At 36.6% G+C, this 26,850-nt stretch overlaps 1 protein-coding gene across 2 annotated transcripts; it reads right to left on the reverse strand.

Moving 5' to 3' along the window:
- Nucleotides 1–3,724: 3,724 nt before the first annotated feature.
- On the reverse strand, nt 3,725–23,042 carry LARP7 (La ribonucleoprotein 7, transcriptional regulator). Of its 2 annotated transcripts, none has more exons than XM_082838405.1 (12): nt 22,898–23,042; nt 16,629–16,839; nt 15,877–16,130; nt 15,579–15,743; nt 15,407–15,500; nt 14,989–15,333; nt 14,766–14,910; nt 12,723–12,874; nt 11,813–11,928; nt 8,290–8,449; nt 7,951–8,042; nt 3,725–4,032 (listed from the first exon to the last, which is right to left on the reverse strand). In XM_082838405.1, the coding sequence occupies exons 2-12, from the start codon at nt 16,828–16,830 to the stop codon at nt 3,952–3,954; spliced, it is 1,806 nt and encodes a 601-aa protein (XP_082694531.1). In that variant the 5' UTR covers nt 16,831–16,839; nt 22,898–23,042; the 3' UTR covers nt 3,725–3,951. The 2 variants fall into 2 exon arrangements, with proteins under 2 accessions (XP_082694531.1, XP_082694530.1); XM_082838404.1 differs by having other exon boundaries at nt 3,727–4,032; nt 11,813–11,931.
- Between the last annotated feature and the right edge of the window lie 3,808 nt (nt 23,043–26,850).

Here is a 26,850-nt window from a genome sequence, read left to right on the forward strand (position 1 = left end):
CAGGGATCTACTGTATAGCACAGGGAACTATATTCAATATCTTGTAATAACCTATAATGGAAAAGAATGTGAAAAAGTATATATATGTATGTACATATTAATCACTTTGCTGTACACCTGAAACTAACACAACATTGTAAATTATACTTCAATTTAAAAAAAAGGTTAAAAAAAAGATGGAAATTTTGGGAAAAAAATTTTAGATGAATAGTATAACTTGGTCACAGCAGCTCTCTTAAATCCAGAGAGAGGTAAGGAAGCAAGATAGCACAGAAATATGTCTTTAAAAAGACCAAGGATGTGGTTATTAGCATGTGGAATTCTCTGGAATCAAGGAAGTCTACTGAGTTCTTGAGAAATTACTACTGCCTAAAAACTCATGAACCTAGACTAAAAAAAAGTGTGATTTATTTTTTAAAGAATGATATTCCTTTTAATTAAGGTTGTACTGGCTGCAGAGAATGGACTCACTCATGCTAACTCAAGAAAGATCTCTGCTTATGTCTCTATCTTCTGGATATCAAAAATCTAAAAATGAGGTAAAGACAGGATTCACAGGTTTCAGCCTGGGAAATCATGTTCTATTAACAGCAGATTAAATGATATGGCGCTGGGAATTCCCTGTCGGTCCAGTGGTTAAGACTCGGTGCTTTCACTGCCACGGGCCTCGGTTCCCTGGTAGGGGAACTAACATCCCACAAATCATGTGGTGTAGACAAAAAAAAAAAAAAAAAGATATCACTCAGTAAAAATATAAAATATCTGTAAAATAAATGTTCCGTAAACCAAGTTGAAAGGCAAGAGATTGAATGGGAGAAAATATTTACAAGAATGTAGTTAACTGTTGCTGGCAGTGAAAATTTGTACAGCGTTTTTGGACTATTTCAGTCATGCAATGTAAAATATATTTCTGCCCTGGCAATTCCTATTCCAGAAATCTATACTGCAGACACACACACGTCAACAAATGTGGAGGACACACAGCATTGCTTTTAGTAGTAAAATAAAGCAGATAACTACAAGAAATTACAGTACATCTCTACTACAAGAGGCAAAGCATTGATTGAAAAGAAGGAAATAAGAAAGGAAGTGGGAAGAGGTCGGGAGAAAAGGAGGTGTTCTAATCATTTAAATATGTGGTCTTTACAGTAGGAGAAACTGAGTTTAAATCCTAGACTGGCTAGCTATTTTGACCTTGGGCAAGTGCTTCAGTTTCAGTTTTGAAGTGGTGATAATAGTGGCACCTACTTCACTGAAGTAACACAGTAAACAGGTTAACAAAAGACAATGACCATGGAGGTTTTCTTTGTGACAGTGGTACTGAGCTACTGCAAGGTGCTTAAATAAAATTAGCATCGCAGTTAAGGAAGGAAACCCCACTGACACGCACAAAGACAGGTATGTAGTAGGCACTTTAAAAAAAAAAGGAACATGAGTACTGAGAATCAGCAACTTGAAAGAGAAAATATCCTTTATGCAACTAAATCAGCATCTGATCTTGGGGAACATCCTGAAGCACACATTCAATTAAACAAATACTTACTAAGCAATTACTAGGTACTAAGTGTTGGATAATGAAGGGAATACACTTACCCAAAGGATCGAAGGTTAGAGACCTTGAAAGGTCATGCAGAATTATGACTTTGCTTTCAGGAACCCATCCCATATCTGGAGTAACTTGTCCTGTCACTTACATTGTATCCCAACTTTATGTTGACTTGCCTGTCTTCCCCAAGGCTGTAAATTCCTCAAGGGCAGGGGAACTTCCTTACCTCTTCTTTGTATCTCTAATGTCTATAGTGTCAGTGTCTGATATATAGCAGGGGCTAAATAAGTATTCCTTTAATTAAGTGAATTATAGAATAAATGAGGGCTTCCCTGGTGGCACAGTGGTTGGGAGTCCGCCTGCCGATGCAGGGGACGCGGGTTCGTGCCCAGTCCGGGAGGATCCCACGTGCCGCGGAGCGGCTGGGCCCGTGAGCCATGGCCGCTGAGCCTGTGTGTCCGGAGCCTGTGCTCCGCGACGGGAGAGGCCACAGCAGTGAGAAGTCCGCGTACTGCAAAAAAAAAAAAAAAAAAAGAATAAATGGAAGAATGAATGAATAGGGTTTTCTCCTTCTCCACCTTTTTCCCTTTGTCCCTAGGACTTATCTAACCAACTGTGTGATTTTTACTTATTTTTATTTTTTCTATCTACTGCTGAAACATAAGCACCACGAGGGCAAGAGTGTCTAAACACAGATATTTGTTGAATGATTGCTTCTCTTGTTTTAAAGAGTGCCAAGAGGAGAAGTTTTGAAATTTTATCTGATAACCTCTTGGAAGTCACCTTATGACAGTCTTCCTTGAGATTAACTCAATTCTTGAGACATACACCTACTTTTGATTATTCTAGATCAACTGGAGCATTATTTAGTCACAATCCTCACAAAAGGGTTTAGCAACTATTAATTGATCATTCTTTTCCTTCATGAGTGTGTATGCTAGCTTTCCTTCATGGGGAGAGAAAAACTAGTGAGTCAGTGGCAACCTGTCAGTATACCTTTTTTTTTTTTTTTAATAAATTTATTTGTCTTTACTTCTGGCTGCGTTGGGTCTTTGTTGCTGCGTGCGGGGTTTCTCTAGTTGCGGCGAACAGGGGCTACTCTTCGTTGCAATGCGTGGGCTTCTCATTGTCGTGGCTTCTCTTGTTGCAGAGCACAGGCTCCAGGCACGCAGGCTTCAGCAGTTGTGGCGCGTGGGCTCAGTAGTTGTGGCTTGCGGGCTCTAGAGCACAGGCTCAGTAGTTGTGGCGCATGGGCTTAGTTGCTCCACGGCATGTGGGATCTTCCCGGACCAGGGCTTGAACCCGTGTCCCCTGCATTGGCAGGCAGATTCTTAACCACTGCGCCACCAGGGAAGCCCCAGCATACCTATTTTTGGTACTGATAAGCTGTTGCTATCCCAACCAGTGATGCAGCCAATTTCCTCAAATTTCTGGCCCATAGGAGTGAATAGATTCTTGATCCTTTGCTTCCCACAATGCATAGAAGGGACAGCCAAATTAGTCCTTCACTGCTGGACAACGCTGATGGAACTAAAAATGGGTTTGTAGCCCAAGAAAATGAACCCCAGGGCTGTCCAGAGTACTTTCCTGATACCTGGTGAGAGATTAACATACCAGTCACGTACATGCCCTTCAGGTTCAGTTCTGGGAAGGCCTTCAACATACCATTCTGTGATTTTCCCGAATAAAATGACAGACTTCGGTTATGCCTAAGGCTGATTCCTAGATTTTTTTTTTTTCTGTGTTCACAGCATCTGGTACATTTTATTTTGTCTAACCAAAATAAAATGTTTATTAGCTTCATTTATGAAAACAAACTCACTTAACATTTTAATTGGAAACAGTTCATATGGTCTGTTCAGTGGAAGCTCAGATAGGCAAAGTGCAATAAGCAGAATGAAATATCAACATATACGTCTCTGCATAAATCAACATGAAAAAGTATTTAAGATGTTTCAAATGGAAAAAGCAAGCTACAAAATAATAACTACAGTGAGAGTTCTCTGTTAAACATTGTTTCCTAAACTATTTATTTATGTAGTACTATTATTTTTGCAAAAATGTTATTGTTTTTGTAATACAAAACAGCAAAATTAATGATAATGTTTGGAAAAAAATATAATGTTCAAAACACATTTATTTTCTAAATCACTTTGAGGTTAATTTATATCAGATAATTTCAACAAATACAATGTTTAATGAAAAAACTGTGGTATACAGTGTAATTGTCTCTGGACAAACATCTTGTTTACAAATTAAGGAACAAAACTATTTCTTTTAATTAAATGTAGGTTTTAGAAAAACATTCATTACACATTACTACCGTAAAAAAAAAAAAAAAAGAATTCCCTAAGAATAGCTCTAGCATCCAGTGAAATCTTAAGAGGTGAACCAAAATGTTTTTTTCAATCATATTCAGAAAATCTAATGTGTTTACTTGCTTGTTGAGTCTTTTCGAGTCTGATCTTTTCGGCTTTGGTGATTAACTACAGAGAAAGAAATCAGAAATTAGAATGTACTGGATACGTAAAAAGAGAAAGATAATTATGACTAGAAAAATCTCATAACTATTAGCTTGAATAAAACTTCTTAAAAAGGGGAAGAAGAAAACAAATGAGATAATTAAGCTTACATCAAATCAGTTACAGAGAGAAGTGTCTAGATTATGGCTTATTAAATAGATATTAAATCTTTGAATTACCTAAGATCCTCTCATTTTAGTTCCAGATTACTAAAAAAATTTTCAATTAAAAATAACCATTCCACCAACAAGGACCTACTATACAGCACAGGGAACACTCCTCAATATTCTGTAATAAACTAAATGGGAAAAGAATTTGAAAAAAGAATAGATACATGTATATGTATAACTGAATCACTTTGCTCTACACCTGAAAGTAACACAACATTGTTAATCAATTATGCTACAATATAAAATTACAAAAAAAAAAAATTCCATGCTCGTAAATTTTTTGACATTTTAGGAGGCTTAAGGACCAACATTTGTTGTTTCATAGCCCTTTGGGCTTGAGTATTAATTATCAAGACACTTCTTAAATGATGTGTGGTCTTTAATAATTATATTGTGCTTGAAAATTCATATATTATTTGAATGAGACAGCATATTTTGGGCTGAGTGCTACACAAAGGTTTGCTTACAAATTTAAAAAATATTCCAAATAAGAAACTGCTATTAAGAGTACTTATTAATTACACTCTTACATAAATACTTGAAAATTTTAAAGAAGGCAAATGAAATTATGTGGAATGCAGAAGAACATTTAAAATATCTATATATTCCAGAAGCTTTCTTGATAAAAAAACTTAAGGTATCTTACTTAGCTTTGGAGGAAATGAAAATTTTATTCTCTTGAAAACACAGATTCTAATGAGTATTCATTAAAATAGTTTATTTAAACTGGTGATAAGTGGCCACTGGCAGGAAATCACTTTCAGATTAAACTAAAAGTCTTTTAATCAGTGAAGTGAGTCAAAATGTGTTTAAAACTGTCACACCGATATGCTCTTCACAAATTTTATGAATTCCACCTATACCTGCTTAATATCTAACCTATCAGTACTTTGTAAAGGAAAGAACATTTTGATAAAAACATTAAAAAATTCAAAAAAAACCATTAAAAAATTCAAATATGTTTTAAAAACTAAAGAGAAATGAGAAAAGCCTTACTGTGTCTCCAGTACCTGTTATCTAATTTTACCAACGTGCTCAAAGTGATAGGGTACACTACAAAGATTTAGTCTGGGTAGAATCAATCAGACCCCTTTTGGCAGATCTTTCCTTCATCTTACTGGTCTTTTGTCAGAGGTCTTAATTTAACTTATCTGTACTTGATTTTTATGGGTAAAAATATCATACATAGAAAATAAAATATTTCTACCAATTCTTTTGTCTTTTAATTCTGTGTAAACTGACCAGAGCTCAGGAAAGTGTCCCCAGTAGCCTTCTCCTCCACAATGTGAAAATAAGAACCAGGATTTTTTTTTAGTGCTTTTTTTTCACTCAATTATGGACCAAGTACAATGTTACTGTGGAAACGGTAGGCTGGCATGTCAGTGAGGTATTTATGCTATACTTTTGGCTGCTAACTTTTTCTAAAATACTTAATTTCCATTACTAACATGCTTGCTTCCAGTACTCCAGCTAGTCTCACAATCTCCTTTCAAGACCTCTGCACTTTCTTCTTCTTTTTTTTTTTAAATATTTTTATTTATTTATATTTTTGGCTGTGTCAGTTCTTAGTTGCGGCATGCGGGCTTCTCTCTAGTTGTGGCATGCGGGTTTTTTTCTCTCTAGTTGTGGCATGCAGGCTTCACAGCGCATGGGCTCTGTAGTCTGTGGTACTCGGGCCCTCTAGTTGAGGCAGCGGGCTCAGTAGTTGTGGCACACCGGCTTAGTTGCCCCATGGCATGTGCGATCTTAGTTCTCCGACCAGGGATCAAACCCTCGTACCCTGCATTGGAAGGCAGATTCTTTACCACTGGACCACCAGGGAAGTCCCAAGGCCTCTGCACTTTCTGTTGCCTCCGACTGGAAAGCTGTGCATCTACATTTTTGTTTTTTGCCGTACATGGGCCTCTCACTGTTGTGGCCTCTCCCGTTGCGGAGCACAGGCTCCGGACGCGCAGGCTCAGCGGCCATGGCTCATGGGCCTAGCTGCTCCGCGGCATGTGGGATCTTCCCGGACCAGGGCACGAACCCGTGCCCCCTGCATCGGCAGGCGGACTCTCAACCACTGCGCCACCAGGGAAGCCGTGTGCATCTAAATTTTCCTGACTTGCTTGCTCACTTCCCTAAGGTCTCCTCTACTGTCACCTTTGCAGATAGAACTTCCCAGACAATCTCATCTCATGTATCCCATTATACTTTTGAGTTTTCTGTACAGCACATGTCATCATCCGACTTATTAATATATTACCTCTAAGCCTCAACAAAGAAGGGGACTTTGTTACTCACAGCTATATACTCAGTTCCTAGAACAGTGGCTAACACAAACTGGCACCAAAAATATTAATTAAATGAATTAAGAAAGAAGTAAACTAAATTACGCTCTAACCCCCTCTCCTCTGAGAAGCTTCTCTGTGTGGTACCTTTTTTTCATTTCATGAAATGAGCAAACTAGTTATATCCATAGCTTTAACTAGGAGTCTATACTTTCAGAGGTTTATCACACAAATCATGTGTATGATAAACCTGATGGTGTAAGAGGTAAATGAGAACTCTCCCAATGATAGAACTACTCACTGCTTTCCAACCCAATTTATAAAATTCCCTAAGTCAGTGTTTATTTCCTTGTCTCAAATTTAATTTGTGGAGATGGAATCTTTCTGAAAAATAAACTTTCTGATTTCTAGTTTTAAAAATATATACAATTTAAATGAAATTTAACACCAGTTAGAAGGATAAGCATTATTTAACAAAATGATTTCATTTCAGTTGTCAGTTCTGGATTAATGATTTTATTAACATTTAAATACTCTCAAGCAGGCTTTGAAATTAACACCTTATGGACCTGAAAGAGTCCTTAAGAAGGGAGGCCTCCCCATCTCAGCAAATTCAGTCCACATTCACAGAATTAACAAAGACCAGTAGAAAACCTCCTCCTAAATCACCTTAAATTCCAATGAATCCTAGGCTATCTAACGCTGATGAAAAAACTTAATTTTCCAATTAAAAAATAAACCACAAAGAATTTTATAAATAGGACCCTAAAGCAACAAACCTAGAACACAGGAAGTATGACCTTTCAAGTGCTAATCAATCATAAAAGGATGTACGTACATCTTTCCGTATTTTACCGATTTTTACAATATACATTAAAAAATTTATACTAGTAATATTACTATTATGTGCACATAATAGGGCACAGTTATTATGTGCCCTATTTTATTCTAAGCACTTTAAGATGTTCTAACCTTTACATGTATAATAATGTTTTAAAAGAATAAACTAGACAGCTTACTAGCAACAATAAATATCTGAAAAATTTAGTGTCATTTAAAATAAAATTATTGAAAGAGAGGCTTGTTTTAAATTATTTAATGTACTTATTTAAGTTTGTTTCTTTCACTTGTCAGCTAGCCTAGAGAAAAAGGAATAAAGCTTACCGTTGCTACAGGGAATGTTATGCATAGTCTCTCAATCTTATCTGTGGAGGCTCATATTTTTAAAAAGTACAATCTAAATACATTGTGTTTTTTACCATTAAGACAATCTTTAAATAATCACTCACCACAAAGCCATAAATGAAAGCAGCCAGAAATTTAAATTACATCACTATTTTCTTTTTAAAAAAAGATAAACTTATATACCCTTGTGTGGAAAATAATTCTAATTTCGTATATTTCAAAATCTAGAGAAATAAAAAAAAAAATGAATTGATTACCTTCTCAGTGCCTCTTTTCTTTTCACGAGGCTGATTAAGTTTGGCCTGCCTATCTACCAAAATCTTCTGCCAATACCTCTGTTCATGGTCACCTTAAAAAAAACAGAACAAAAAACCCCACGAAAATGCTGATCATAAGGATACAGATGAAGAAACATATTCAAGGCTTTATATTGTCAACAACCGAACCGGAATAGTCTCATTTTATTAATGCTACTTTATGCATATTATAGCACCAAAAAAACCCAACAACATAGTTTCATTAGCCAAACTCAGAAATTATAAAACAATCACCCCACAATAAGAATTGTTGAAAAAGAATGTTCTATAAAGTTTTACCAGAAAGAATCTCTAGTTTCCAGCAGTGTTTCTTTTTAATTTCCGTATATGCATTTATTACCGCTTGAGCATCGTCAGGAGTTTTAAATCTAGCATGGCATTCTGTATCTCCTTCCAGCAAATCAACATAAACAACTTCTGAGATTACTGCCAAAGTATCCTGCGTTAGAGTTTAGAAAGGCTTAAAGTAAATAATAAAAATGTTTCAATATAATTTTAAAATTATTCCAATGGCTGTACTAGAATCTATTATAAAATTGAGCCATATGTCATTTAAAATGAGGAGAAACTATCCTATATCAAACATTTCTTCTAAAATATATACAAATGTGGAATTTCCTGGAGGTCTGGTGGTTAGGACTCTGTGCTCTCTCTGCTGAGGGCCCAGGTTCAATCCCTGGTCGGAGAGCTAAGATCCCATAAGCCACACAGTGCGGCCAAAAACCAAAAAAAACCCTAAAAAAACAGAAAAAGAGAAAGAAAAAAAGCCCCCAAAACGAATGCTCTTAAAAAGTGACTTGGACAAAGCTGAGAACCAATTTAACATCAACTCTAATAATAACTTTCCTTCCTTCAACAGCATCCTTAAAATCTTAACTGGCATGGGAATATTGCATAAGGAAAAGAGATTTGTAGAGCGGAATGTACAAATACAACTCCAAATTCAGAAGAAGGTTTCCAAGTCTGGGTGTAGTTAAAGAGTAAAATTAAAAACAAACAAAATCGAAAAGGGATGAAGGAAGGTGTGTTTGCACTTACCTGTACCAAAACACTTATGACTTAAAATATATGTAACCTTTTTATAACCACTTGTGAAAAACATTTCAAGGAACATACAAAGTAGTTCCCAAGTAGTCTATGGGAATACAGATAGCTCAAGAGCTTTTATTCTCTGATAAAAACACCTAAGCAACCTCTTCTAAACAAGTTGAGTCACACAGCAAGGAAAAGTTTTACCTATACGGCCTGCTGTGAGGGCAAATTAACAAGATTCCTGCATTGCTAGTCTTTTTTTTTTTTCACAGCAGGTTCTAGAGTGTACGCAATGCAATTATGCAGGAATGTTACACTAATTCTTAATTCATCAACTTCCATTCATAAAGCTAAAGAAATAACTGAAGGTTCCCAACTGGGGGAAAAAAAGCCTTACCCACCTCACCTCCTTTAGTTTTAACCCAAAATTTCAAGGCACAACTAATTTAGATTACTTTTATTTATTTATTTTAAAACATTTATTATTTTCTTTGGCCCCGCCATGCAGCTTGTGGGATCTTAGTTCCCCGACTAGGGATTGAACCCGGGCCCTCGGCAGTGAGAGCGCGGAGTCCTAACTAGTGAACTGCCAGAGAATTCCCTAGATTACTTTTAGACATTGGATTTTTAAAGTATGAATTACAAAAAGAACTGAGCAATACCTGGAAATATTTTTTCATAAGAAAAGTTTATAAAGTAGTAAAAACCTGTGCTTATGTACAAGCCAGGGACTATATCTTAATTCATCCCAACACTTAAAACACTGCCTATCACAAAATAGGCTCTTAATAAATGTATGCTAATTCAATGAAAAAAAATTAAGAGAACTGGAGAGAAATATACCTGCTAATTCTTCCCATTTCTCTATCTATTCAGTATTAAATTTAGACACAAAGCAAGAAACTATGGTATGAAGTGATGAAATTTTAATGTGTTCATTGGTAGTAGTGAGAGTTTTATAATTGATTTATCAGACAGATTAGATTACTACAATTCAAAAGATATTTACTAAATATCCATTATAATGTCAGGCTAATCTCCGGATTTAAAACCCTTCTTAGAATGACAAATTAACCTGGTAATCACATGGGCAAGTCACAGACAGCAGTAACAATCATAGCTCAGTTTTTGTTCCAGCAAAATGTAAGTAATTACTAACTTGGTTAATGCAGTTATTTTATGATTTTGGTGATCATAAATGAAGAATCTATAATTGACATAATTACCATTTAGATAATAAAAGCTATTTGATAAATATAATTAAACCTATGTCAATCATTCCAAATAACAAACTTTGTGTAATTTTTCTGTTAAATCTTTTTCAATCTGACTAACCACAGCAGCGTTTACATCCTCAATTTTTTATCCTTCTTATTTGAAAGTCTATACTGTGACCAAACTTGAAATGCAAGCTGGTAATACCAATTTGGGATTGACCAGGTTTAATACTGTAATGAGAATCTAAATTTTGTGTTAGTGACAGCTATAGGATTTTAGGGGATAGGGTTTCAGATGAAGAGTGCTTACAGATGGTTACAATGAGCAACCTTAATGGTTATGCGAGTCAAAAAATGTGACTGCTAAGAGTCTATGCAAAAGCAAAACAATATACTACATGGTGCTGATGTCAGTATAAGAATTTTAAATATATTTGCTACGTTACAGAACATGTTATATAGTTTAAAAAGAAAGCGTCTTACCTAAATGGGTGACAAGGTTTAAAAGTAAATAAAATATGGTACTCCCACTCAAAGGAATATGTGAATAAGAAAGGAATATTGCTGTGCTGGTACAAAATGCTGTAAAAGATAACTTTATAAAGTGAAAAAAGAAGACTAGTACCGTATGAATAGCAATTTAAAGTGTAAATTGTGTAGAAATAAAGATTTATTTGCATATGCATGTAAAAGTTTTGGAGCTTTGGAAAATAGTTTACACTTTTCTGTAATTGTTTCAAATTTTTAAAATAATCAGCATGGATTAAAAATACCAAAAATTTTTTAAAATAAAAAATTTAAAGGCTCTTTTCTCCAAAAAAACCTGTGCCTTTCAGGAAAAAAATTTCTATTCCCAAGAGGATTCATTAACAGACAAAAATAAACTAAGCCCATGGTAAGTGAAAAATATGCATATTATCCCTCTTATTCCGAAATCGTTCTGACTTGTTTTAAGTCACAAAATCTTTTAGGAATCTACTGAAAGCTAAGAGCTCTAATGAAAACAAATTACAAATTCTCTAGTTTGCTCCAAACCAGACAACGGCAGATAATTACAATTTTATTTTAAAAATTATTTCAAACCAACTCTAATGTTGATTAAATATTTAAAAAAGTTTTAGCACTAAGTATTTTCCTAAAATCTAGTTTCTCCAGGTTTTTCTGAAAACAGAGGAAGTCCCCTAAAAAATGAATACTGGAAAACATTTTACTTTATCTACCCTATTAGTTATAATAACTATAGTATGGTTTCCTCATCCAACTATTCAACCACCATTAAGGGCACCAATAAATATAAGTACAAATTGCTCTTTTCCTATAAATGGATGAAACTATATTCACTGTAAATTTGATCCAGTGAGGAATTTCAGTCTTTAGAATTTGCTTCAAGTCAAACTTAAGGGTTATTATGGAATCAAAACCAGTAATCAGTTTATCACAAGAGAACAAATTCTAATTTGATTTGCTTCATTTTCCACATTCAAAACACCTTCACATGGGGGAGTTTTTTAGAGGAAAGAGAAACAACTATCCTGGGGATACAAAAGCATTACCCTGACTTGTTTCCTGCCAGGTAAAGGCTCAGCGCTAATGATCTTCACAATCACACCACTCACAAACTGTGGTCCTGCTGCATTAACCTTCTCCTGGGGACCACCCTCTTCACTGTCTGCTGTTTGAAAAGAAGAAGATCAGAAATAAATCTCTTACACTTAATAATTTAACCCTTAGGAGGCCCACTTTAGAATAACAATAATGATTTCTCAGCCTGATTTAAATAATTAAATTTACTCATAAAGTCATCATGTTGTAAGTTATACTATTTATTGCAGATCGCCATGAAGTAAAATACAAAAACCTTTATTATTGTAAATGCAAACTTTTACCATTAGAAGAGCACTTGTAAAACCTTAATAATAAAAAAAAAAAGCTCCTTTACAATGAACCAAGTAACAAAGTGCTTTACTAAGTGAAGAAATAAACAGGCATAGGATAATATATAAGAATATTGTATATAAATTACAATTCAAATGTGAAATTTATATTTTCAACTTACAGGAATTTAAAATATATCCTAATATTGAAGATTTCACAAAAATCTTGTTTTAATTTGTTCCTGCTTGTGGTTAATACCAAGGAATAACATGTCAGGTGAGAAATTATCATCTTTGTTTCTATAAACCTGCTCAACTCAAACTAGGCACTCATTACTAAATTTGATTAATAATGAAAACTGTAGAGAAAACTTATATGATTAAAAAAGACTGTTTAAAATGAACCCTTCAAATATTCTTATGTTAAGAATAAATCACGTCAGGACAACTTGACAAATCAGTAATTTTTCTAATAACAAGCATTGTATAATCAAGTTTTTAAAACTAAAGTTTATCATATAATAACTCAGAAAGTACATTTAGTGTAAGTACAATATAATCCTACAAAAACTATCACAGTGATGCTTACTTTTTTCATTTTTCATTTCGGACTTAGTAGGTACTCCATGGTTTGCTTCCATTTCTGACTCTAATTTTATTTGGGATATTGTTTTTTTTAAAGAAGCCATGCTAGCTTTTTGCAGTGCTAAATACTCTTTTTTCAAATCCAGCCATTGGGTCCTATAATGAAAAAACACTGTAGTTTTAAAATAGTGACAGTAGATCATTAAATAAAAAGTAAGTATCTAATACAGACATTCAGTGACTTACAATCACTCCTCCTCCCAACCTTTCTTTCTTTAAACACTTACACTCAAATTATTTCCTGAGTTCTAAGTCCATCTGGCAAACAAGCAAAGGGGAGTTCCCTTTGCCCCAACATTCACATTAAATGTTTTATATTTGATGATTCAATTCTTGAGTATGTTTCAAATATCTGAATTGATGAAACTAAAAGTATTGAATTAATTAACTAGTAACATTTACTAGAAAAGTCAGTCAACTCTGGGGAAAAAATGAGAAATTAAAATTTAAAGATTTGTTAAACTGCTTCCAATTTGAGAGACAACATTCCTTAGTATTTACTTGAGTCAAAAGGAATTTCTAAGAAGAAAAAAACACCCCATGGAAGCAATTTATTTATTTACATACATTTAACGTGTAAGATGTTTCTTCAAACAGCTAGAGCTCCTCCAGATAGAAACACAATGCCTCGCCTGGCTCTGCAGGAGTACTCATTGTTACCCTAATCTATGCCATCAAACAAGCAGATAGGGGATTTTTTTTTTTTTTTTAAAGAGGAGAATATCTGTGGTAATGGTTTTAGCTGTTAACATTGACATCTGTATACTTCAAAAAAAAAAAAAGTATCCAGACCCACCCAGGACCATACATTCCCTGAGAGCTGATACATTAGAATAACAAAGGGCTCTTGTAATGATTCTCTGAGATAAAAAGGCAAAAGGAATTCAGGAGTTAAGAATAGTATAAATAGAAGTACCCAAAGTCCTTGCCTTTTAACCCTCCAAGAGGAAAACTGGATTCTTTGGAAAGTAATCCAGGAAGGTTAAGAAAAACTCTCTTCTAAAAGGTATGCCATTTGCTTTCTTCTACTTATCTCTCACCCCTTGAGTAGATGGACTCCCTTTAACTTTAACATGGAAGTACTTTCTGTGACTTTTAAAATAGTAAGTGCTTCCATGTTTTAGTAGAAGTGAATCCAAATTATGCCTCCGGACTCGATATGGCAACCTTTCTAATTTACAGAAGCCAAGGGGATCCCCTTTGCTTTAACATGGGGGTACCTGCTGTGTAAAACAAAAGTAAGTGCTTCCATGTTTCAGTGGAGGTGTCCCCAAACCGACACTTTCAAGGATTCGGATCTATTTTTATAGGATAGGATAAACTGTTGAAACTGGCTACTAATGAAGCTCTGAAAATAAAATAATGAAAATACAGCATTGCTTGTTAAATTTTGAATAAAGGATAAAAATATATAATCCTTACAATGAAATTTTACTTAATTTAACTTAATATATCTTTGTCGGACAGGTCCAAACTGACGCGTTTGTTCTGATCCCAGATTATTTTCTAAATTTCCTTTACAGGTCAAAGGACATTCATGATTTTTATTTTTCTTCCAAAGACTGGGCTCCCCACCACTTAAACGTGGATGTACTTGCTTTGAAACTAAAAAAGTAAGTGCTTCCATGTTTTAGTGATGGTAAGTCTTCCTTTTTCATTTTAACTTCAAGAAAACTTCAAGAGTACTTAACTGAATGGCCGGTCTATGATACATTAAAGCTGTGCTTCTAAATCTATTAAGGAACACCCTCTACTTTAACATGGAGGCACTTGCTGTGACTTGATAAAAAATAAGTGCTTCCATGTTTTAGTGTGGTGGTTCCTTTTTAAACCCCAATCGTGTTAAAGCAACTTGTCTGCAGATCATGGCTTCAGGCCATTACTGTTGCTAATATGCAACTCTGTTCAATACAAATTGGAATTGCACTTTAGCAATGGTGATGGAGTGTGTCAAATGCCAACAATATAATTTGTACCGCTGACTTACTTTGATAGTACTCGTAATGGTATAACCTCTTCTCCCATTTTATGCCTCTCTTTATGTTTTTTCTTATGCTTTCTTTTTGCTTTCAAGAGGGATCCATCTTTTATATCTCCAGTGTCTTTTTCCTCTTCAGTAGAGACTTCTAATTCTAAATTAAAAAATAAAGTCGTGAGTTAAGGAAAAAAGAAGCTTATTTATCTAATCGTAAGCTTAAAGTTAGAAATACCTTTGTTTTCTTTACAAACTTCTGAAGCTTTTTTAATGTCTTTCTGAGCCACTTTTTTAAGTTTTGATTTGGGAGTTAGGTAATCTGCATCTTCAGAGCTACTTCTCTTTCTCTTCCCTGTTTTGCCTAAAGGTAAGCTGGATACTTCAGTTCTTTCTCGTTTTTTCTTCTTCTTTGTGGGTGGCTTTTGGGCTTCAGTAACCTCTACTTCAGAGCCCTCAGATGTGGTCCTCGATCTTTTTTTACAGACGCTTTCCTTGCTTGGGTCCATATTTGACTCTTTGGTCTGGATACTATCTTCTTTCTTCATTCGGCCTTTCTTCTTCTTTTTCTTTTTCTTTTCTTCTGTAACAATTTTATCTTTTTATTATTTATTATTTTACTTCAATTACATCTACTTAAATATTTAATAACTCACCAGCTACTCTAAGGGCAGGAATGGGCTTGTTTTTCACTGTCTTGGGAAATACACCAGGTTTTCTTGGTGCTTCCTCTGGTGGGTTATTAAGAAACTGAAATGAAATAAAATTTTGTTACTATTTAAAACAGTTGGTTATTTTCTTTTCCTTTGTTTTAGGTTCTGGACCTACCTCAATAGCTTTTGCTGCTTGTTCTTTTGTCTCAAATTCCACAAAGGCAAATCCCTTTGGATCTCCAGTAGACTTATAATGTGGTATACTTATATAAACAACATTGCCACATTTCCCAAATACTCTTTCAATCCAGCTGTGATTAACATTTTTGGGAAGTAATTCCTATGATAAATTAGAAGCAATATTAAATAAAATGTTAAATCTTAAAATAAAGTTTTACTTAACTGAATATTAAAATGTTTCTGTTGTTTTTTTGGGGACAACACTTCTGAGCTTTTCCAGAAAAATGGCTCACCACATACACAGTCCGCTCATCCTCATCCTTTGGTCTTTCACCCAGAGGCTTTTTTCTCCTGATTCTGGTGCCTTCTAAATCCAGCTTTAAAACAGTAAATAAGGTTAATACACTAATACAATGTAATGTGACATAAGTTGTAACAATTCTTACCTCTACAACAGCTGAATTTTTCAGTGCTCTGGCTATTAACTTTCCATCAGTGGTCAATTTTTTCATTTTGTTGAATGACACGAGAAGTGATATATCAACATCTAATGAAAACAAGTTAAAGTGAATAAATATAATTAAAAAGAAAACATTAAAAATATAAACCAGCAGGATAAAATGGTACTTGGGATGAATTAAATCTGCCCCTTAAGTTAGACACAGCCTTACTGGTCACAGTTATACATTCATAACAAAATTGATACAACTTCCCTTCAAAACTAGTCAAAGGTGTTTTGAAATGCAGACTAGGTAAAATGCCTTTCTGTCTGAATCCTGCACATATCTCTATGCATTCTCAAATAAACATGCGTGGTAAATATTCATCTGCTTTGAAGTTGCTAGAGGCCTAGTGAGTCTTTAACTGTAAAAATATAAAGGCTATATAAAAAGTGGCCTACAATAGTTCTCGTAAAATTATACACATTACGCAAGCGTAGTGGATTTGATGCTATATGTACACTACATTATAGAATTACATACACTATCTTAGAAGTAGATACACCTCTTAAAACTAGTTCAATTATACACTGAAGCAAACTTACATCCATCTCTAGATTTTTCTATTTGCTCTCGAAGAAATCTATCCTTGTGAAGATTTGCATCTCCAAACCAGAAGTCCACCTGCTTTGCAATATCTGCAAGCACCTGTTTTACCCGAGACCTTTTCTTTTTTTCTACTTCTTTTTTCTTTTCAGTGCTTTCCTCTTCCAGTGCTTTTTCTTGATTTCCACTTCCAGTTTCCATTCCTGTCAACTGGGAAAAGGTAAATATCAACTCGGTACAAGTAATTAGTAATACGGAAAAAATGTTTAGTTTAGCCTTTGACTGAAGGGAAATGGACTCAAATTTGACTGCCAGAGAACAAACTTCAGGGGAACACTTCATTTTTCACCATCAGCTGAGGAAACTTTCACTGGCCTTCTTGAGTGTTTTTTTTTTTTAAGTTCTTTCTCGTTCACTTCTCATTTGGCCTTGTTTTTACTTTTAAAATAATTTATCTCCTATGTTATGGAGCACAGCTTCAGTATTTTATGTCTTAAACTGCAGAACCGGATTATCCTAGTATAATTTATGTCTACATTTATATCTCAAAGTATATCATTAGGAACTGAAACATTTTGAAAAACCTCAAAAAAGTTATTTGCATTTTAAAATATAACTTCTAATGAAATAAAAATTGATTCTTGATTTTTAAAAATGTTAATTTGTTTACTAGAAGCAGAATTCAACTGATAAGTCACAGAATCCACCATCTCTTTTTCAGGTGACCTTCCTGTCCCAGTGTTTATTTCTTGGTCAGCAACTTTCAACCCCCTCATTCCTCAAGTCACTGTGCATGCTTCTTTGCTCCCTCCGCTCCAGCCATGCTGCTTTTCTAGCTGTAGCTACAACTCAGCTGGCAAACTGAACTGAGGGAGTTTTGAATCTTGCTATTCTTTCTAAAATTATCCCCTAGATAACATGGCTTGCTTCCTCATTTGCTTAAGTCTTGTTCAAATGTCACCTCAGTGAGATCTCCCATAACCCTATTACTATACATTTGTTTATTCTTTATCCTTCCTAGAATGTAAGATTGATGAAATCAGATTTTTGTCTCTTTTGCTTACTGGTGAATCCCCAGTCCCTGGTACACAGTACTCATTCAAAAATTTGTTGAATGAATTGTGTCATCTTAGTTGAATCACTAAAGGTATGCACACAAAAATGAGTAGATGAGTAAAGGCTTAACATGAGGCCTGGGGTGATGCAACCTTGCCTAAGAATAACCTCGGTCTCCCATAACATGGTTTTTTGGAAACAGGAGCATTAAGACAAATGGGGAGAGTCATCTGTCTCCTCTTTCGCACTGGGTTGGGCGCTGCTATTAGCTGGTATGCAGTCCTTAAGGCTGTGACCAGAATGACACAGTAGATTGGTGGGCAAAAGGGCTAAAGCTTTTACATATCAAGGTGACCCAAAACACCGTTTGCCTTTATCTGTGGAAGCCATACTTGTCTACTGTAGATGGCAGGGCTGGGGGCAGGGGAAGCAGTGGATTTGAGTAAATGCTGGGGCTAGGACTCCAGATGAGATGAAGATTCTGTCCCTACTGTATCTTCTGCCTTGTATCCTTTAAAGCTCAGTAAACACAGTATTAGATTAAAGCCTATTTGTGTCTCCTGAGTCTGACTGTCAGCTACAATCTGTCACTGCAGCAGTGATGTTGCAGACAGTACCAGAAATAGTGTTTCAAAGTGACATCCAGTAAGAGGGTACAAAGCCATTAATGCATTTCACTTCAATCTCCAACTAAATATGCCAAAGTCAATAGAAGAGTATTCTGGTATTTTTAAAATAGGCTTTTTGACTTTGGTTCTATTGACCAAAGTCAATAGAAGAGTATTCTGGTATTTTTAAAATAGGCTTCCGCTGATTGGCTAAGCACCAATTTTTTAAATATACAAGTAATGAAGTATTTATTTAGATGATACTAGCATAACTCATAAAATGGAGGAATATGGGGCTTCCCTGGTGGCGCAGTGGTTGAGAGTCCGCCTGCCGATGCAGGGGACACAGGTTCGTGCCGTGGTCCGGGAGGATCCCACATGCCATGGAGCGGCTGGGCCCGTGAGCCAGGGCCGCTGAGCCTGAGCGTCCAGAGCCTGTGCTCCGCAATGGGAGAGGCCACAACAGTGAGAGGCCCTCGTAACGCAAAAAAAAAAAAAAAAAAAAGGAGGAATATGTCAGAATTAGTCATTAGAAAGACAATCAGGTGTCATTCAGTGCTGCATAACCACAGTCCTCACCTCTCACTCCCACTCCAACCCATCCTGTCAGGCTTTCCTTTCCACCTTTCTAATGAAACTGAAAACAATTATCTCCGCTGTCTACCGGACCTCTCAGCAGCATCCGCAGTTGGTAACTCCCTCACTGAAAACATTTTCTTCCTTTAGCTTCCAGGAGTATTCTTCTCAATTTCCTTTTCCGGACCCTCCTACTCCGCTCTACCTTTACATGCTGCCTAGGATTGCATTCAGTCCTGAGCCCCCTTCTTATCTACACAGACCTCCTTTCAGAGGGCATCTGGCTTGAAGCTCCTTGGCTCTATGCTGATGTTTCACAAATCTATCTTTTCCCTGACTTTTCCCATTAGCTCCCCATTCCAACATGGAACTGTCCATTTGACCTCTTCACTTGTTTATTTTTTGCGTATCTCAAGCTTAAATTGGCAGAAATTGAACTCTCTAATTTTAACAAACCTATTTTTTGCCTAGTTTTCCCCACCTCAGAAAACACCAGTGACAAAATTGCTGAGAGGGCAAAAACACTGAAATTCTTCTTAATTCTTCTTTCCTCACACCCCATAGCCAATTCATTAGCATTTCTGTTAGCTCTACCTTTTCGAAATACATACTGAATATGAATCTTTCTCATTTCTTCCATCACAGCCACCTGTTCCAAGCTATCACGGTGTCTTGCCTGAACTTCTGCAAACACATCCTAACATTTGCTTGCTTCTACTCTTCTTCCATTATCATCAATTTTCCAGATAGCAGCTGGAATAATCATTTAAATATGTACATAAAATGTCAATCTCTTGAACAAAATCCTCCACACGTTTCTTATCACACTCAGAATAGAATCCAAAATCCTTACTGTGGCCTACAGGCCCTATTCCATCTGGCCTGGGGATCTCGCTCTAACTTCATCACTCGCAACTTCTTCCAGGGTGCTCATTCCAACCACAACACACCATCTTTTTGTTCCTTTTTAAACAAGCTAAGGCCATTCCCATCTCAAGGCTCCTGTTGCTCTCTAGCTTCCCTGCCACACCTGCAGGGATTACTTCCTTGTTCATTCCGGTCTCTGCAAATGTCACTTTCTCAAAGAGGCTTTCTCTTTCATGCAATCTAAAATATCCCCTCCCAGCCAACCTTAACCCTACCCGCCCCCTTAGTCACCACTTTCTACACTTGTATCCTCTTATCTCTAACTGGAATTATAATTCTATTGCCTGTCTGCCTCACTAGAATAAAACACTATGAAGGTAGAGACTTCAGTTTGATCACAACCTCAGCATTTGTTGAATAGCTAAATAATATATCTAAAAGGATCTAATAAACTGTAAAGTGTTAAGCATTTCAAGTTATTTTGTTAGGGGGTCAAATGTAGGGTATGACTGTCACTACAGCAGGGTCCACACTAACTTTCCCTTCTGAAAAAACTACAAATTATAGACGGCAGACTACCAGCTCTCCACTTCTTTGCATCGTCAAAGCCACCATCTAAGGAAATAGCGGACAGAACTGCATAAGCACAGAAAGTCACAATTCTCCCAGAAATCAGACTTTTCCCATCATTCTCATATCTCAGCCCAGATACTCTCCTTCTTTCCTTCTCCTAAAGAATTTTTTGTGGCTTGGAGAATTAAGTTCAGAAAATCTTGCCTAGTGTGAATAACACTCATCTGCAAATTTTAATCTTAAAAATATATTCTATAGATAATCAAATATACCTTCACTTTAGGGGAAGACATGAATTAAACAGGAAATAACAAGCTATGGTACAAGTTAGCTTCCCTACACAATGGATGCAGAAGATCAGGAAGTTACATGGCAGTATTTTTGTTACAATTTTGATCTTCATTGTTTACTTTCTCAATGTCCTATGATAACAAATATGTGTGTTGTCATTCCATACATTCCAAATCAGACTTATTATCTTTCTTACCCATGACTGTTCTTCTCACCATCCTCATTTTATTTAAGGATGACACATTCCACTTAGTTAACCAATCAAGCTATTTACTAGCTGTATGGATTTTGAGCAAGTTACCTCATCTTTCTATGGTCTATAAAATGTGAATAAAAATTATACCTGCATAATAGCGTTGTAAGAATTAATCAAAATAAATAAACCACTTCCCATTGCTGCTATATAGCACACACTCAATAATATGTAAGCATTATTATTCATTATCATTTTATCATTTACCAATCTGTTATTAAGTACTATCAATTCAACCTTTGGAATGGCTCTTATCTCCATCCACTGTTTTCCACAACTACTGTCACAACAGTATGGAACTAGTTTATAAATTGTTCTAGAAGTCATCCATCCTTCACAGAAGCTGTGTAACTTGTCTAAAACACAGATCTAATTTTCTGACTCTGACATTAAAACTTCCAACATTAGAAACTCCTCAGCACCTTCTAGTAACATAATCTGTGGTTTTAAAAAATTGTTAAATGAATGAACTGGTTTCATAGGCTTTAAACAAATAAAAGTTACCGTGTAACAATGTCAGTTACTTTACATACGTTGTTCTAAATCCTCATAATCCTTCTAGGTTCTTTTAACTTCTTTTTACAAAGGCTCAAAGATTAACTGACTTGGCTAAAGCTAGCTGGGTAAGTAAGCTCAGGTATGCTTGACTCCCACACTGCCTACCTCTTAGTAGACCTTCTTGCAACCTGTTACCATGTGCTCTACGTTCTGACTCAGAAATTCTTAATCTGAAGCGCATGGAATTTGCGATGGATTTCAAGAATTCTTGTGAATCCCATGAAATTTTCAAAAGATAAATTTTAAAGAAAAGGTGAAATCATGACTCTTCTACATATATAAAATGATCACATGTCAAAGATTTTACTTAAGCAATTAACCAGGGAACTAGCCAAGTGTTAAAAACCAGGAGTTTTTAACTCCTGGTTAAAAGGAGTTACTCAAAAACTTCTTTTCAAAGGAGAACTCAAAAATTAGACATGCACAAGTACAAGCAATCAGGAATGTTGAAATGAATTTGTTAAAATAGATTGCAATACTAATCAAGGCAATAATTGCAAGACTGATTTCCATTATTGTTTTCTACAACTTACACAATTGTAAAATAGCTCAATGACGATGAAAGGCAGAGATAACCTTGAACAGTGAGCTAGACAAGACACCACATATATGTGTGTGTGAATATATATATATATATATATATAAAATGGGCCATTTCAACGTCTTCCACAATTTTTCTTAGAAAAAGTTGTAGCAAAATGTTTTCACATGTACATGCATTTTCCTGGGAGGCTCATCCATAGCTTTAAAATCATGTTTTAAAAGGAAATGGTGTGCCCAGAAGGTTAAGAACCATTGTTCTAGTCACAGCTGACTATTCAGCAGTACCCAAAAACTTTCTTGTCTCTTGGGCCTTCGCTTTAAATGAGTCTTCTCGTCTTCCTTGCCTTATAAACTTCTATACAATTTTCAAGGCCCAGGTTAAATGGTATCTTACTCTTTCTAGCCTTCCACTACCACGTCTCCCGTAATCAACTGCCTCCTCATCTGTTTTCTCTTAAGTCTATTAACGTACTCGGTACACTATTTAACGCTTATTAGTTGTTCCTTCCATAACTGGATTTTCAGCTCTCTGAATGACAAGGACTAAAGTTCTGAGAAAGAAAATGACTTAATTTTAAAATACAAGTCCTCACATTCGGTATCTTTTAGCCAGCAAAACTCGAACCTGTGAAGTAAAGCAATTTCACTTTCGACTACTGCCCCTCTCGGTACCCGTGCTTCCGCACGGACGCCGCCAAACGCTGGACGGCCCCGAACCTTCTAACACCGGACAACACGCGCCCCCAATCACTGAAAATTGGGAACTACAAGGGCTGCCGGAGGACTTTTGCGCGTGCGCACAGAGCACTACGACGAGCAAACTGACGGTTGATGGGAGGGGGCGGGGTGAGGACAGATGATAGAATGGGCTGCATAAAAAAGGACTGAGAGAAATTCAGACCTCACCTAACCTGGGCGACCCTATAGTCCACTTAGAACTTACTCCGTCCAATTCCCAAAATACAGGGCCAGAGACTGCGTCCTTCAGTCCTTCCCGTCTCCCGATCCTTAAAGTCGTAGTTGTTTTCGCGTCATAGGAGGAGCGACAGCGTTCTTCCGTACGCCTCGGAAAAGACAGGCCCAGCGACTGTGCGTCTGTCGTTTACGTCACAGGCGTAGGCTGCCTCAGCGTGCGGGGCGGGGCATCGGAGAAGGCGGCCGCTGCGGAGGCTCGCAGACGATGAAGAATTTGATTGGCGGTTTGAAAACGGCGGTTCTCGCCGGGGCGGTGGTGGGCGGGCTAAATATTGGAGCTTGATCTGGTGTGGTCGCGAGCGGATGACGTCACGGGTTTTCGCGGGAGACGTTCGAAAATGGGTTTTGTGCAATAGATGGGTGAAGTGAGTTGTTTCACGGGGTTTCCGGGGAGTAAGGAGGGTTAGGCTGGAGTTTTGAGCGAGAGGTGGTGTCACTGATTTTGGCGCGACTGGACGAAGGAATTTGCTCCGCCAGAAGCGGACCGGTAAGGAAGCCGTGCGGAACCAGGATTGGATCACAGGGTTCTCGGACAACTTGTAAGAACTGGTGTCTCCTCTTCACCGCCTTTCCCAGCCCTTGCTTTGCAGTTCCCACATACGTGTGAGAACCAGAGATGGTTTTGCTCTTTGTTTTTGGGACTGACAAAGGGTCAATTCTCCACTGTCATTTGGTTACACAGGATCATGGTAATTAAACTTTGGCAAATGAAATGGGAGCTTCTTTTGGTTATCTGGACTGGATGCTTTCTTAATAAGCTATCGGGTTCGTGACTCTTAAATCTGTGAATCATTTAGGGATTCGAAAGATCCTGCTTGTTCCAAAACAAAAGGACCAAAAACATCTCGTCGTACTTAACAGAAAACATCTCATTTTAGTGATAACACAGAATTTTATACATAAATCTATAACGCAGCACAATAATGTATGTGTGAAGATATGTATATATTTCTGTACTTAAGTATCACAGAACATCTAGGGTCTCCATGCCAAAAACTTATTTGCACATTAAGCTTTCACCCCCTAGAGGTGGGTCAACACTTGAATTGTTTTAGAGATACGGATAGATGAATACTTTCAGAAAGCTTTTTATCTTTGCACCTCACTGAAATATATGATGCTTTTCGCTAAAAACGTTTTTCCTGTTTAATGGTAAGAAAGGGGTGTTGACTCACCTTTGAATGTGGGAATTAGGGTTTCTTCTAAATATTTTAAGAGCCAGTTAGTCTTTTTTTTTCGATGTCTAGTCCTATAAACTAACTTACCACATATATGAGTTTGGACCTCCTCAGTTCCTTTTAAATTTTAAACAAGTAATATTTCTAATTTAGGAAAACAATGGGAAATTTTATTTTGCAATTTGTAAATAGCATATAAGCAATCCTAAATTAGTAAATACTGGATTTCTAATATGTAAATTGTGATGGTAATAACTACTTTTCAGGATTATGAGATGATAAATATTATATGTAAAGTATCTAGTCCCATTCCTGCCTGATACAGTAGGTGTTCAACAAATGGTCACATAATGTAGTTTTTGTGAATATGAGCACCAGAATTTAGACTACTTAATTTTGAATTCTGAGTCTGGCATTTATTTACTTCATGATCTTAGGCAGATTACATACCTATTATGCACTTCAGTTTCCTTTTTTGTAAAATGAATATAAAAAATAGTATCTATACCATAAGGTGTGAACATTTAAAGCATTTTAACAGTGTCTAGCATATAATTGCACTGAGTAAATAATAGCTGTTATTAAAGGGGCTTAATGTTAACAACTGCCACATGCCAGGCATTGTTTTGACACCATGTAGTCTTACCTACATATATAGGATGTCTAACCCATTCAGTGGCTAGAAGCAAGTTGCTATAAAAGCAGCAGTGAATGATGTATTTTTCTGGACCTCTCTGTTATCTTCTTGGCATTCATTGGACATCTAGCAATCCCGTGGGCTGCAGGGGAGGGATATCGGATATGGGAGTTATGTTTCTGAAACGCAGTGCCTCTGTAGGTCTGGGTCCTGTCCTGTGCACTGTGTTGTGGGGCAAGTATTCACATCTCATTTGCGTACCCCTTGCCACACCCTTTCTCCATTTGGCAGCCAGAGCAATCTTTGTAAAACCCAAGTCACGTTATGTAATCTTATCTTAAAATCCTGCCTTGGCCTCCTAGTGTCTTTATAGAAAGTCCAGACAACTTAGCATAAAACAGAAGGCCCCTTGAATCCTGTTATTGCTCACTTTTTCAGTGTTATCTCTCACAACTCACTGTCTTACACTTGATTGTACTAGAGTTCCTTGATTATGCCTTGCTGCTTTTGGACATGTTGATTCCTATTTGGAAATACCTTCCCTGGCATTTTTCCTTGGTTAATGATTATTTCAGTTTACAGCTTAGATATGTCTTTCAGGGAACTTTGTTTCATGCCCTAGACCGAGTTGGGTGCCCCTCCTGTGCTTATTCCTGCTACATTTTATTGTAATTACCGTTTATTACCCTGCTATACTGAAAATTCCTTGAGACTAGGAATAGTATTTTGTTCAATTTAGTATCTCGGCCTGGCACAATGTCTGGCACTCAGTAAGTACAAATATATGTGATTTATAAATAATATGTAGGTGGCCTGTTTTTATATATATGTATATAGGATGAATTTAATCCAGAATTGCAAATTATAGCTTTATTGAATCCGTCTGGGTTTCAGATTTGAGCATGTATCACTATCACCTGCAGGGCTTGTTAAATTACAGGCCATCCAGCCCCAACCCCAGACTTTATAATTTAATAGGTCAAGACCCAAGAATTTGAATTTCTAACTGGTTCCCGTGTGATGCTAATGCTGTTGGCCCAGGGACCTAAGGCAGTGGTTAAAAATAACTTTCCTGGGGTTTCCCTGGTGGCGCAGTGGTTGAGAGTCCGCCTGCCGATGCAGGGGACACAGGTTCGTGCCGCGGTCCGGGAAGATCCCACATAACGCGGAGCGGCTGGGCCCATGAGCCATGGCCGCTGAGCCTGCGCGTCCGGAGCCTGTGCTCCGCAACGGGAGAGTCCACAACAGTGAGAGGCCCGCGTACCGCAAAAAAAAAAATAATAATGATAATTTTCTTTGGCATCTCTACTTCTTCAATTCACCCTCTGATTCTAGATTTCCAAATTTGTCCGCAGTAATAATTTTATCCAATAGCGTAGGATAACTACAGTACTCACTGCAATGATATTGGAAAGGTTTTTCCTTGGAGAGGTATTATAATGTATATTCGGTCTTAAATACTGTGTTATATTGACTTTAAAATGTAAAATGAAAAATTTGAAATGCAAGAGGGCCATCTTGTGGTGATCGTAGCAACTCAGAAAGTTTTAAAAATTGAAACTTTTTCTGTAAAGAATCAAGCTTGGGGGGAAGGGAAGAATCATATTTTCTGATACATATTATGGCAGCTGGAAAAATGTTTGCAGCCTACTAATTATTTTATATATTTTACTTGGTTTTGTCTTTACTTGGCAAATTCTTTTTCCACAGTGAAGTGTCACTATTCTATCGTGTCCTCAGTGGCAGATAATTTGATTACACCTGTGGGTTTTTTTTTTTTTTTTTTTGGCCGTGCTGCATGGCTTGTGGGATCTTAGTTCCCTGACCAGGGATTGAACCCGGGCCCTTGTCAGTGAAAGCGTGGAGTCCTAACCAGTGGAGCGTCAGGGAATTCCCTATACCTGTGTTTGCCTTGATAGTTACATAGTCTCAGGACGCTTAGATGCCTCTCTCTGGTCAAGAGTTTGTGGGGGAAAAATTGTATTTGATACTTCCTCTGTTCATCAGGGTTGAATATTCTTTGTCATTTTTCATTTTAGGTGATATAAATTGTTGAATGACCACTGATTATTTTCTGGACCTGACTATATAATTTCAGAAGAAACA

This window comes from Leucopleurus acutus (genome assembly GCF_964270905.1).
Source record: "Leucopleurus acutus genome assembly, chromosome: 4".
NCBI classification, from domain to species: domain Eukaryota; kingdom Metazoa; phylum Chordata; class Mammalia; order Artiodactyla; family Delphinidae; genus Leucopleurus; species Leucopleurus acutus.